This window comes from Arvicanthis niloticus, chromosome 3, assembly GCF_011762505.2.
Source record: "Arvicanthis niloticus isolate mArvNil1 chromosome 3, mArvNil1.pat.X, whole genome shotgun sequence".
NCBI lineage: Eukaryota > Metazoa > Chordata > Mammalia > Rodentia > Muridae > Arvicanthis > Arvicanthis niloticus.
In genome coordinates this window covers 74,959,094-74,973,901 of record NC_047660.1, presented here as the reverse complement: position 1 = coordinate 74,973,901, position 14,808 = coordinate 74,959,094, and the positions used below count along the sequence as shown (strand labels likewise).

Here is a 14,808-nt window from a genome sequence, read left to right as displayed (position 1 = left end):
CACGGTTTTCATAAACGTCTATTTCATCATTGGTGGGTAGCACATTTAACAGTTAAATACATTTAAATAATGTATAGGAGGCCGCACGACGGCAGCACTGATAACTAGATAACCATCCAACTAGGAACCAGCCAACGGGTGACTGTCTAAATATTTAAAATACAGCTCTTGCTTAATCATCCTTTGATGTGATCACCTTCTGGGGGGGAAGGGGGAGCCTGCTGGTTGCATGGAAATATATTAAGGCCAAATCTTCTGATATCCATTCCCAGAGGTTTCTTTTAACTGGATTAAGCTTCCAGTTCCAAGGCAAGCCCAAGTTTGTGGCCTCCAGCGTTAAAGCTCTTCCCGTCTACCAGAGCAGATAGTGTCAGCTTCACACCTGTAAACAAAGCAAACCACCATGACGGCCCTGAAAGCACTCAGCCCTGCCAGGCCCTTCCTCAGCATGCAGTCTCCATACTGACTCAAGCCAGCAGAGAGCATCAGGATGAACAGTGATGCTAAAAACTCTGATGGTAAATGTAATCTGAGGGCACAGAAAGGTTGGTAATAAATGACAAGTTAAAAATGTCCTAAAAATCATGTCCACTGGACTGCCCAGACTAAATAATCCTGAAGACCAGATCACAACTGAACCATAGAGGCGGCACCTGGGGACCAGTGGGAAACCACACAGTCAGTCCTCATCTGAGATTAGTGTATCAGGAACTGACCCCTTCAGTGCTCAGTCACTCTTCTTTAGGTTTTAGAAGTCTAAATAAAACTTAGGTGGGAGAAGCAGGCGACCCATTAGGAAAGCTGGGCTGCCAGGGCTTTCGGACCTTGTTGATCAACTGCTCTAAGCAGCTGTGAGCTCCAGAGCCCATTAGAAATACAAATTCTCCATCTCAGACCTAGTGGGTGGGAATCTATCTGCATGTGACCCAGACCACTCCCAAGTCTGGAACTGCTCTGGTATCCATTATTAGAGACCTTTGACCTGAGACAATATTCAGACACCAGTGAGGAACTACATAATGGTTAAATGGTGATGAGTGGGGTTTTTAACGTGAGGGCAGCCATGCTGTTTCAGAGCAGGCCACTCCCTATAAGGAGGAAGGAGGAGGGGTGGGTGTGAGAAGCTGTGAGGCTTGAAAGGGTCACAAAATAATAAACTAAGACTGTAATCTTGAAAATAATGTACAAATGGAGAGATGGCTCTGCAGTTAAGAGCATTGGGTGCTCTTCCAGAGGTCCTGAGTTCAATTCCCAGCACCCACCCATCTGTATCTGTAATCCCATGGGATCAGATGACCTCTTCCAGTGTGCAGACATACAAGCAGACAAAACATACATACACTTGAATAAATGAATCTTTTTAAGGGGAGGGGAGACTGTAAAACAATCCTTCTTTATCAAAGATACTTACCAGGCCTGAGAGTCTGAGTATAGCCCACTCCAATTAAACTAGAGTTGTTGACCTTTGCCTAGAAAGAGAGAAAAACATTTCTGAAGGGAGACAAAGTTCTTGGGTAGCCCCATCATGGAGCTATGAAGCCTGTGCCTTTAAGTCAGTGAGATACTAAAGTTTAGTATCATGTATTAAGTAAACACCAAGTGCCACTTAAATGTTAAACATGAACTCAAAATCAAACTGCCAGCAGAGCTCAACAACAGACTTTACACACCTTAATGTGTATACAGACCCCCACATGATCCATACAGCACACACACACACACACACATGCACACACACACACACACACACTCAAAAAAAGCTCACCCTTGTGAAATTCACAAAAACAAGTAAATATGTAGCTGATGGCACCTATCAGACTCACTAGAGGTGAGAGCCACCTTTGAAATGCACCGTGAGGAGTTTATAAGCTCACGGCTTAGATCCACACATGAGACTACTTCCTCGCTCTTCCCTCTAAGCTGCTGTAACTAGTTGGGGCCTGATAAGGAGCATGGTTTATCGATTCCTTATGTACTTTGACAACCTAGGATTTAGGTCACAGACCTTCAAGAGCTGAGAGGAATGCTGGAGAGCAAGTATGTTAAGCAGCATATGGGGAATTGGTTCTAACGCTTTGTCTTACTCTGGCTTCCAGACCAGAGAGTTCCTGCTCCCAGCTGCCTTCAATTGATAATAGAGAACTGCCATACAGCCAATGGCTGGGCAAGGAGATGGGCAGGACGTTTTAGACTTCGAGAGCAAGGGACCAAGGGGAAGAGAAGAGAATCACCATGACTCAGAGGGAAAGGGATGAGATTTAAGAGCTGCAGAAGAAAAATCCTCCAGCAACTTAAGCAGAAAGAGAAAGCAGCCCTATGGGGGTTGGCAGAGGGCTGCCCAGAGCTAACAGGACAGCAAAGATACAACATAGATTCAGAAGGTGTTATGCCAGGAATAACAGAGGGAAATGTGTGCTAGCCGCAGAAAGGTTTAGATATGCCCAGTCATTGAGCTAGTTAAAGCATATCAAAGTTTGTTGGTATGTCTTTCACTCTTGGATCCAAAGGGCTGCTGGGCGGGTGCAGTGGGCAGGTGCAACAGGCGTGCACAACCTGCATACCTTCCAGCACCAGTTCTCCATTACCTCGGCTACCATCTTCACTAAGCTAACAGAGGTACCCACAGTTTACATTGTACCCTGACATTTTTACCTACAAATGTGCTAGGCCTTTCATAGCTGTACAAGACACAATATAGCCTGCAAGCCACAGGATGGATAAATATGCCTGGGGGGGGGGGGGCGCCACATTCCCCTCAATTACAGATTCCAGGGTTCTTTGGCATCCTGGGGCTACATGTATAAATAGAACAGTATGCTGTGAGAACAGATATGCAATGATTCAGGACTCTATTCTTGTTATATGTAAGGTAACACAAGATAAACCAATGCTTCTAGGTGCTACTCTACTGGGGCATCAGCAGCTCTACTTGGGTAGGAATACTGTATTTGTTTCCACAATGACTGTGAGCTGAAAGGTGTTTCTGCTGGGTGACATACCATCTGTCATGGTGCCACAAGCAAACATCTGTCAAGAACACAATGTAAAAGAGACCAGTATGCTGGCAAGAGTACTTCATCTAGTGCAGCCAGACACAGATGCGCCACTGGCTGGTCAAAGAGAAAAGCATTCTGGGTACTTTTTACACCATCTCTGATTATAAATCTTTAAACATAAAGCAAAAGATAGGGCTAAAACATTAACAGCTTAAGACTTCAAAACCCAGGGCTGGAAAGATGGCTCAGTGGCGAAGAGCACTGGCTACTCTTCCAAAGGTCCTGAGTTCAATTCCCAGTAACCACATGGTGGCTCATAACCATCTGTAATGAGATCTGATGCCCTCTTCTGGCATGTAGGTGTACATGCAGGTAAGAGTACTCATGCATAAAATAATTTTTTTAAAGGTATCAAAACATACTGTCCTTGGGGATCAAGAGTACTTTATGTAACAGAAGGAACTCTCCTGTTTAACTTCCATTCCTCCCTAGTACATAGTACAGACAGTCCCTGACACACAGTAACTGCTGCTGATCTGCCAGAAGTGGAAGCCAGTTCCCTGCCCCTCACAGCACACTCTCTTCTATCTCAAGCACTATGACTGAAGACAGAAACCGGAGAAAGGGCCAAGAGTCAGACCAGAGTGGCCATCTAACTTTGCCTTTAGCAGAGGGGAGGAAGTCCTGGAGGTGCAGGTTTTTAGGCTCAACAGTCCGAGTAAGATATTCTACTTACCCTAGACAGGATTAAGGTCAAAACACTGGGTCTAGTCCTGGCTTTACCCACCCTGCCCCACCTCCAACAGTAATATTTAGTCCTCTCTCCCAGCCAAAGTCCAGTCTCTTCACCTGTAAAAATGGTGTTAGACCAGTGACCTCTCAGATAAAATCTGAAGGTACTTCATAAACTATAAAAAGACAAAGACAGTACTATTATTCCCCAACAAAAATACAAGCCACCTAAGGCTCCACATGCTGGTTACCTGGAGCTTAGGCAGGCTTGGGGGCTCAGGGATATTAGCCAAACTAATTCAGCAGCTCTCAAAGTAAGGTGAACTTCTGTGATTGTTGTTATTTTTCTTTTATCAATTACTATTCTATGATTATTAGTTATATTTTTCTATTGCTGTGATCAGACACCATGGCCAAGGTAACTTATAAAGAAAGCACTTAATTCGGGGCTCCTGATTCAAGAGGATGAGTCCATGACCATCACGGTGGAAAGCATGGGAGCAGGCAGGCAGGTGCTGGAGAGGCAGCTCAGCTTACATCTGATCCACAAACATGAGGCACTACGAATGGTTGGCTTTTGAAACCTCAAAATCTGCCCCCATCTCCTCCAATAACCCTAATACATTCTCAGCAAGTGGAGACCACCCACTCAAATACATTAGCCTATTGGGGAGGGGAGTATTTTCTCATCCAAATCACCACAGTGATCTAACCTGAAAGTCAAACCTCTATCACAATTTCCGTAAGAAAAGGAACACTCTAATTCCAACCCCAGTACATGTGTAAATGTGGACTGAGTGACCCAGGCAAGCTTTCCACACCATCCAATATACCCAGAGTAATTCCCACAACCAGAAAACCCCACCCTAAGCCCAAGATGTACTCACAGAAATAGAAGCAGTGGGATCCAACTGGTATTTAGCTGCAATGCCAAAACGAGTGCAGTTGGTACCTGATGTCCAAGCAAGGTTTACTGAAGTGTCAAAATCTTCACATACTTTCTGATAAATTGATCCTCCAAATTCTGTCCCATTATTTCTATAAGATATTTTGAATTAGAATCTAGAATAGACAATGTAACCACTTCTAAGGCACTGGGTAATGCTGTAGTAGGTATAAGCTACCACTAGAACTGAGCAGGTAACACAGTAAAATGCTTGCCTCCTATGCCAGAAACCCTAGGTTCATTCCCTAGAGCTGAGGGGTGGGGAAGGATGACATCGCTCATGCTGGTCTATAAAGCTCTACTGAAAACTGCAAAGTCTTTTCTGGTGTGGTTGAGACAGGGTGAGTCTTACTCTGTAGCCCAGGCTACACTCCTTCCCCACAATCCTTCTACCCCCACCTATTTTTTTTTTTAAAGACAGAGTCTCTTTATATGGTCTTGCTGTCCTGGAACTCACTATGTAGACCAGGCTGACCTCAAACTCAGAGATCCTTCCGCCTCTGTCTCAGGAGTGCTGGGATTAAAGGTATAGAACACTCGCTTACTCACTCCCTCCCTCAAACATGCACACTCACATACACGTGGGGGTTGTGGTTCAATGACTGACTGCTGCCGATCCCAGATGAATCCCTGCATTCAACTCCCAGCAGCACCACACACACACACACACACACACACACACACACACACACACACGTGCACACACACGTGCACATACACATAAGTGAGCAGCAAACTATAAATAAAGATCATATACATCTACATAGTGAGTGTCAGGAAGGGCAGCACAAGAGACGTTTTTTAAAAACTGTTATCTAGGAGCAGAGAGATGTTTTATTGGGTCTTAAGGTCCTTGCCTATGGACCCAGCCAAAGGACCTGAGTTCAATCCCCGGGACACTCAATTTCCCCTAACCTCCAAGAATGTGCTATAACAAACAGATAAACACATGCAAAAAATTTTAAGACTGTGTGTCTAGCTGGTAGGATTATGAGAAAGTTTTCTTTTGTGCTCCTGTTATTTACTAGTATACTATTTTCAGGGCTGGAGAGATGGCTCAGCAGTTAAGAACACTGGCTGTTCTTCCAGAGGTCCTGAGTTCAATTCCCAGCAACCACATTGGTGGCTCACAACCATCTATGTGATCTGATGCCCCCCTCTTCTGGTATTCGGGTATATATGTAGATAGAGCACTCATATACATAAAATAAATCTCTTAGAAATATAGTTTTGTCAAAGAAAAAACAGTTAAGTCCTTTCTATATTATCTAACTTGAGTTGGGTAAAATGTCATACCCTGCTCCCCTTTTTTGAGAAAGGAACTTACATCATTCTAGCCAGCCTAAACTCACTATATAGACTAACATGACTGACCTCAATCTCAGAAAGATACAGCTGCCTCTGCCTTCCAAATTAGGATTAAAGGTGTCGCCAAGCACCACGAGTAACGATGTTAAGACAATCCTATCAACCCAGGACCCCACACCCCGCCAACTCAGGTCATTTTGTCAGAGAAGGCACTGATAGAAGCCTGCCAAGGCTTTATGCCTCTTCGTTTTGTTTTGTTTTGTTTTGAGACAGGGTTTCTCTGTGTAGCCCTGGCTGTCCTGGAACTCACTCTGTAGACCAGGCTGGCCTCAAACTCAGAAATCCGCCTGCCTCTGCCTCCCAAGTTTATGCCTCTTTTAAAGGCATAAAACACCCCAAACCTGGCGACATGGGCATGCACTCAGTATCCATACCACATGCTTCTGAGGACCACCCATGGCAACAGAAATCCTTCAAACTAAAAATAGATCAAAAGAAATGACATCACACACCATCTTCTGAGAACCTGCACCTCAATAGCCTGTAAAGGAACTTACACATTTGTGTGTAGCTGGAAGTCCCCAGTCCTGTAGCCGACTGCAAAGTTACTCCTTGTCAGCTTTGACTTGGCACTGTCAAAGGTCATTTGGTACCCAGCAAGCCAGCCCTCGTAACCAAAGACAGCTGACCCATGGATGGCAGGTCCAGCAAAATCAAAATCAACATCACAGCCAAGGTTTATACATTCCCTCTTGTAAGCAGACTTGATTTTACCACTTTTCTTTCTGGAAAAAGAAGAGATTGATTTGAAATGGATGCCAATGACAAAGACTTATACATATAACTGCATGGTGGGCATGAAACAGATTTAAACAAACTGCAGTGTGACAATTATAGGGCTAAAAACAGCCAAATAAATTAAACAACCCACACGGGATGACAGGACTGCCCCACCACAGAAGTGCTGGGTACAACCCGCAGTCACAAACAGCCTCAGAAACAGTAACAAGCACGGCCACAATGAAGAGGCCATTTCTGAAAGCAAGCCCCTGGCAGTGGTGAGCAGCGTTCAAAGGCAAAATCAATGACGATGCAAGCGAGGGAGGCACTGAAACAGCTGCTCCTTTCCTGAGCAGACAGGCATGTAAGCTCAACACACACGAAACACCAGCACTTACCCTGTGTTCGGTGAAAAGGTGGTGTCAAAGGTCAGTTTCAAACCTTGACATATCTATTTCAGAGGAAAAAGAATTCATGTTCAGAGATATTTCCTTTTTGGTATATGAAAATAAAGAGTAACACAAAAGCAAGTCTGGAAACACTACCTGGTCTTCAATTGCAATCTCTGTCCCCAGAGTGTTATCGGTGTTCCATTTCTCTGTGAAAGTCAGACCATACTCACACCATTTGTATTTGGTCTCCAAAGTCCCACTAACTTTACCAGTGTCTGTATTAGATGAGCCAGATGTTGAAAATTCCTAACAAGACAATAAACAGCTTCATGAACCTTCTCCTAAGCACAGAAGAATCCACTGCCCCACTGACACACAGCCCTTCACTGTGCTAGTTCCTAAGCAAACAGAACAGTGACAAGCCAGCCCCGACAAACTTACTGCCACCACAATGTCCCTTACATGCTAAATGAGTCAATAAAGACTAAGTATACAGGACTGGTGAGGTGGCTCAGTGGGTAAAGGCTTGCTGCCAAGTCTGATCCTTACCTCCATCTTTAAAACCCACCTAGTGGAAAGAGAGATCTGAGTCCAGCAAGTTGTCCTCTAACCTGCACATGTGCACTGTGACACATGTGCCTGCATACACATAATCCACACACAAAATACTGTGAAAACATTAAATAAGTAAAATGCAAATTCTTTAATAGTCCATATTCTGTTTTTCTTTTTTTCCTTTTTAAAGATTTATCTTTAATTTGTGTATGTAAGTACAGGGGCCTATGAAAGACCTGAGTGGTCTCATTTCCCCGAAACTGGAGATACTGGCAATTTTTGGCCATGTGGGTCCTGAGACATGAACCAGAGCAGCACCCACTCTTAACTGCTGAGCCACCTCTCCAGTCCCTCTGCTTTGTTTAGATGCATCTTCACTAGGTTTCTTGCCTTTCCAAACAATTTATCTTGTCTTTTTGCTGTTTTTTTTTTTTTTTTTTTTTTTTTTTTTGTTTTTGTCTCACTTATGTGGAGCTGGGGGGCCTAGACCTCTCTTTGAGGAGGAAAAGCTGGCCTGACCTGCCTGCCTCCCTAGTGCTGGGATTAAAGGTGCCTGCCTGCCAACATACCTCACCCAACTCACCATATTTTCATTTTTTTAAAGCAGTGGGAGGGGATAGAGAACTGGCTAAGTAGTTAAAACACTGTTGCTCTTGTACAGACCTATGTTTGGTTCCTAGCACCCCACAAGATGATTAACAAGTCTGTAACTCCAGTATCCACTGCCCTCCCTCTTCTGGTCTCTGTGGGCCCAACACAAACACGGTGCACAAATACACATGGAGGCAAAAACCATACAGGAATAACATTAAGTTCTTTTAAAAGTGAAGTGTAGGACCTTTACTGATTCCTTTACACTTGATTTGTATCATACATCACATGTTAGCAGAGAAAATAATTAAAACAGGGATTAATATGAAGTACCATAAAAAGCTTTTAGGCTTGGAACTGGGAAAATGGCCAGTGAGTAAACACACTTGCTGCTCTTACAGAGAACCCAAATTCCAGTCCCCGCACCCACAACCATCTGTAACTCCAGATCCAGGGAATCTGACAGTGCTGGCACAAGGCACACACTCATATACATGCAGCAAACACTCGTACACCTAAAATAAAAACATTTTTATTTAAAAATAAATGAATCTTTTTGTACCAAAAAGATCTGCCAATCCCCTGTAGCATACCAGGTGAAGCGGGAACACCAGGAGACTATATCTTAGAATTTTCTAGAGGAACAAAGTATCTTTCTTTACCAAGCACAGCATGTAGATAAAATATCCTAAGATAAAATGTAATTCTTACAACAGCCTGTCAGAGTTCTGATTTATGGTTTCTGTATCAATGTCTCTACACTCTAACCACTTTAAAGTTATATCTAAAATTGTTTTTTGTTTCTGTCTTTTTTTTTTAAGTTTATCAGAAATTGCCATACTTGTACAGTTAAGCAATATCAAACACTGCCAGGCAGTGGTGGCACACGCCTTTAATCCCAGCACTTGGGAGGCAGAGGCAGGTGGATCTCTAAGTTCAAAGCCAGCCTGGTCTACAGAGTCAGTTCCAGTACAGCAAGGGCTACACAGAAAAACCCTGTCTTGAAAAGCTAACAAAATAATATTTTGGAGGTAGGTTTGTTTTCTCAAAGGTACAGCATAGCCTATTATGGCACAACCCAATTGAACTAACAACGTGAAAGCTTTGTAGCTCTACAAGCACATCAACAAGATAACATTAAATACATATGAACCATGCTCTTCCAACAGTTTACACGGGAAATGTGTATGGGCAGCAGTTTTTAATCCTGCATGACAATGATTAATTAATTACTCAAGCACTACCTACTACCATCCATCAGTCCCTGAGATCAAGAACCAGCCTAACGTATGCCAAGGAATGCTCAAGACACAAGGCCAACACTGGCCTGTGGGTTGAATTGACACCAACAATAAAGCAATTTCCTCCATCACTAGGGACTTATCTTTCACATTCTGGGTAGCCTGAACATCTCTGCAGCTTGAGAAATCAAAGGACCTTAGAAGAACTTAATTCTGGATAGGTTTGCATAGTACAGCATCAGTCCTATGACTATTCAATTTTACTCAAAAGTATAAACAAAACATCTCCTCTTTAATCCAATTCCTATATATCCTTCAAGAACTTAAACTTACTTCCATAACTTTCCCTAATTCTGTTTTACCATCAGGCTTTCCTTTCCAACAAGAATTTTTCATTTACAAATCCAGTGTTTGACCCAATTCTCTGATTACCTTTAACTTAAGGTTGTCTTTCCAATAGAAAGAGTGTTTTTGTTTGTTTTGTAGCACTGGACCTCATACATAGCTGGGTAAACACTCTACCACTAAGTTACACTCCCAGTCTTAAACTTTTTAAAGCAAACATGGTGTGTTTTAGTTTAGAACAACATGCATGCACAAACACATTTAAAACTCAGTAGACTGAAAATAAACATTAGCAGTAGAGATGGGAGGCCCTGGGTTCAACCTCCAGCAACGACAGAGAAAAAAATACAGTCACCTAATACTCTAATCTATTAATCCAACCAAGTCAGTCATTCAACCACAACCAAATAACTAGACTTCTTTGCACAAAGACCAAAGAAACCACAGGACAAGACAAATATAAAACCCATAAATGTAACAGTTAGTCTAAGCATTAAGAAACACCATCACAAACAACTTTAATACCAGTTATGTGCAGAGCAGCATGCATACAGTACTGAGCAATCATAGTTTAGCATATACATTACACAGCCATCTCCAATCTTCAAGTTTCAGAGAAAAAAAAAAAGTATACAATTATTTTACTTTATCCCTTTTTTAACCATAGTTGGGAAGGATCAGTGCTTATCAAAATGGTAGATTCTGTAGAGATATTCCAGTCAAGATAAACATGCAGACATCTCCATGGATGACTGTGAGAATGTAGCCATTATACTAAATGTTCACTGTGGTCAAACAAACAAGTTACTGTTAAGCCCAGAACGCTGACAGGTGTTAAAACAAAGGGTTACAGGAGTCTAACGGGCTGTGTCCTTCAAGCTTGTTATCCACCTGAGTAAATAGTCCCAAATAACCAATGGCTTTCCCAACTTCTCTATGCAATAATAGTAACATATACATAATACAGGCATATAACAAAACCACGTGAAAATCAGAAATCATATACAAAGCCAATAAATCAGATTACACATAAATCATTCAAAACAAATTGACTTCTGCCTCTTTAAGGGAAAACAGCTGGCTACAGAATTAAGAGATTCATGAAAACGTATCAATCACTTACCACACCACTGCATGACTTCGTTTTCACATCCAGCTTCACCAACCCAAAGCCTTCAAAAACAGAGAGTAAAAATATGATTCTTCTGCAGAAAAGATGTATACCCACTACTCACAGTTAACATAATTCCAATGTCCAGGGGACAAAAATGTACAAATGCCCAGCAAATGAATGAACACTTTACAAGCAGTCAGTTCTACTGAGGTGAGAGTAACTGGCTCCACTTCCTGACACACCCCTTTCAAACCATTTTTATTTTTTTTTTATTTATTTTTTATTTTATTTTATTTTATTTTGGTTTTTCAAGACAGGGTTTCTCTGTGTAGCCCTGGCTGTCCTGGAACTCACTCTGTAGACCAGGCTGGCCTCAAACTCAGAAATCCGCTGCCTCTGCCTCCCAAGTGCTGGGATTAAGGGCGTGCGCCACCACCGCCCGGCTTCAAACCATTTTTAAATGTTAGATGAGAAAATCACTTCCTCAGACTAGCCTATTGTTTATGGCAACACACTAGGATATTTATCCCAAAGTATCACCGAAAGGCAAGAGGTAGTGCTATATGCAATACAATTCAAGAAAACACAAAAATTCACTTTCTAAAAAGCCCAAATTCTTAAGGTTTCAATCTACCAAGAGTCACAACCACAAAATTAAAACAGTAATTGCAGGCAGCCATGGCCTCAACTGTCATCCAAGAGAATAAAGTATAAGCTTCCCCCTCACCCCCAGGGGGTGGGGAGTAAGGGGTGGTACATGCCTCCCATCATTTGGGAGGTAGAGGCAAGTAGCAGGTAGATCTGGGAGTTCAAGGCCAACCTGGTCTACAGAGTTGAGTTCCAGGACAGCTATGGCTACAGAGAGAGACCTGGTCTTGAAAAAAAAAAAACAAAATAAAAAGAATAAGCTTTTCAACTGTGACCTGAAGAAAGGCTAAGAAACTGAGGTACAACACATGCACCTGGCAGAAGCATGAAGGCAGCAGGATATTCAGTCTAGAAAAGCAAAGCAATTCATTTTTCTGAAGATGTCCAAGCATACATTTTCTCTTTTATGTTAAAATTATAAGAAAAAAAAAGTCCTTACCAAATCCTTTGTTGAAAATATCTCTGGCAGCTTTGCCAAGGTCGGCATAGGGTGGAGGGATACACATTGCTAATAAAAGAAACATTGTACAGTTAATGTGACCGCCTGTGATCTACTGCTAATAAAAAGAAACATTGTACAGTTAATGTGACCCGCCTGTGATCTACTGCTAATATTCACATTCAAGCAGTCCAACAGGAGTTGTTTTTCATGCCACTAGAACTACAGTAAATGTTACTGTATAGTCATCTATAACAAAAACTTATTTCTAAATAGCTATGTGGTAATACAAACCTGGAACATTTCTACCAATATTAAAGAGTAGGGGGAAGCCTTTCTAAACATCTCCAACCTCAGAGGTCTAGTACAAATGTACACACAGTTGCCAAAACTTAAGGTGATTGACTGATTTAAGTGAGATAAAAACTAAAATTTAAGATTAGGCATTCTCCCTTAGCAAGTCTCTTGGAAGGACTTCCAAAAACAAAACCAACACTCTGGGAACTGACTTATTGAGACACAAGGAAAGAAAAACAAAAAAACCAACAACAACCATCTATGTTCCAGTCAAGTGTCTACAGCAACTAAATATCAAATGGCACTTTAAACACATTAATACTAGTTCCCAAATCCTCCGCCAAAGTGAGGCTTAAGGGCAAGGAATCTGAGCCCCAGCAGCAGCTCATTCATTCTACGGAGCACATCCACGCCCTTAGAAACACGTGTAATGACCTTGTAGTGCACTCGGATCCATGCAGGCAAACAGTGAGAACTACTTCCTCTTGCAAAGTGACTGATCTAACTCCCCCCGCCCCAAGATGGAATTCAACAACTAGCTGTTAGTTTTGCTTTCCCATTAGTAAATGACACATCCAAAAGCCAAGGGTGGGTGCGGCCAAGGACCAACGCCCCAGGCGCGAGCCCCCTATCTGCAACCCAACAGCCCAACACCAAGTCCCTCAACAGAGGCGGCAGTAAGACTTAGGGACCACGCAAAGAAGCAAACTCCCCAAGTCCTTACAGGCATGTACGGGACCAACTATGGTTTTCTAAAGAGGAACAACGCAGCCCCATCGCCCCGCAGCCCCATCGCCCCGCAGCCCCATCGCCCCATCGCGCAAACACCTCTTGTGCTACTTACGCCGTGGGCATACCGGTACACAACACTCAGCCATGGCAAAGTCGCGGGGAAAAGGTGATCTGTAGAAGGGACAAGAAGTGAGGTCAGGGGACGGTCAAAGGGTCCACTAGGGATCTCGGACATTAGAGTAAGGGGCCGGGGCCGCTGCGGCCATCTTAGGGGACTATGGCCGCCCAGAGTTCACTCAGGAGGCCGGCCCGCCCCAGGGTCCCAGACTCGGCAAGAGGCGGGCGCCATAGTACCTGCGGGTGTCCTGAGGGGCGCTGCCGCCACCGCTCGGCTCGCAGCTGAGGCCACTCCGCTATCTGGAAGTTCCGCTGCAGCCACCGCGGCTGGAGGGCGAAGTGAAGGAGACACCGTTGCGCCCCGCCGCAAGCCTGGCCTCCCCCAGCCAGGTCCCCGCCGCGGCCGCCCGGGCTGTCTACCGCGCCTGTCCTTGCCGCGCCGCCCGCTGCCCACTCCCACCTGCTCCGGAGTGACCACGTGGGTCGAGAGCAGGGCGGTCTCCTTGGGTGAGCTGTCTCAGACCGTCCGGCAGGGACGGGGCGAGCAGGAGCTGCCGGGCCTCGGGTCAGGCAATGTCCAGGGCAGCCCCAGAGGCGAGGACCGGGGAACGGCGGAGGAGGCGCAACGGCACCCGCGCGGTCAGGATGGGAGTAGCCACGCGAGTCGCGACGGGGCGGGGTGATGTGCTCTGCAGGGTCACGTGCATCCTCTCAGCCTGGAGAGCTGGACTTAAGGTCTGGGTTGAAGCGGGTGAGGCGCTCTCCCTGAGTGCAGTCCCGGTGCTCTTCCTGTCTTGGTTCACCACCCACCGCAATGTCTTCCCCCTGCTGGGGCTAGGCTGGGATCCAAGGGAACAAACTTGAGCCAATCTCTGGGCATTTCTCTCAGAGCCTCAGGGTTGTGGTTTGAAGGCTCCTTTCCACCCATATATGGTATGGACTCACACACGCACAGAAGCATATACTGCAGTAGGAAGATAGGCGTCCCCTGGTTGAGAGGCCCGGAGAGAAGTGGGAAGAACTGTACATGTTGACCAGTCATCAGACTGCTGCTCTCAGATTCTCTAGATGTGCAAGAAGAGTGAGGGAGCAGCCAGTCCTGGGGCCTATACCAGGAGTCCCAGATCTTGGGAGGCAGAAAGATTACGATTACAATTAGATTGAGGCTAAACTACAGAGGGAGGCAAACAGATTAAAAAGAAGAAATTTACAAGCTAATAAAGATAGAAATTGGGCCTTGGGAGGAGGCTCAGTGGGTAAGAACTCTTGCTGTGCTAGCAAGAGGATCTAAGCTCGGATTCCCAGCATCCATATTAAAAGCCAAGAGTAGTTCCAGAAATAGAAACAAGAGGGTCACTGGGGCTCTTTGTCAACCTGGCCCGCAAACCGTGTTTTCTAAATTCTGTAACAGATTCTGTCTCAACGAAGTAAGGTGAAGAGCAGCAGTAGACACTATTCGAAATACACAGACACACGTCAGCCATACAGAAGATGGCTCAATAAACTCAAATAATGTAGCCCGTGGACCTCAATTCCTTCATCTCTAAGATGTGGTTTAATAATCTTCAATAGCCG

General features: G+C 44.3%; 1 protein-coding gene across 1 annotated transcript; it reads right to left on the bottom strand.

Moving 5' to 3' along the window:
• On the bottom strand, positions 1–13,901 carry Vdac2 (voltage dependent anion channel 2). The gene is made up of 10 exons (XM_034498054.2): positions 13,471–13,901; positions 13,229–13,287; positions 12,088–12,156; positions 11,010–11,059; positions 7,308–7,460; positions 7,161–7,213; positions 6,540–6,767; positions 4,616–4,766; positions 1,412–1,469; positions 1–382 (listed from the first exon to the last, which is right to left on the bottom strand). Exons 2-10 carry the CDS (start codon positions 13,260–13,262, stop codon positions 291–293), a joined length of 888 nt encoding a protein of 295 aa, XP_034353945.1. The 5' UTR covers positions 13,263–13,287; positions 13,471–13,901; the 3' UTR covers positions 1–290.
• Between the last annotated feature and the right edge of the window lie 907 nt (positions 13,902–14,808).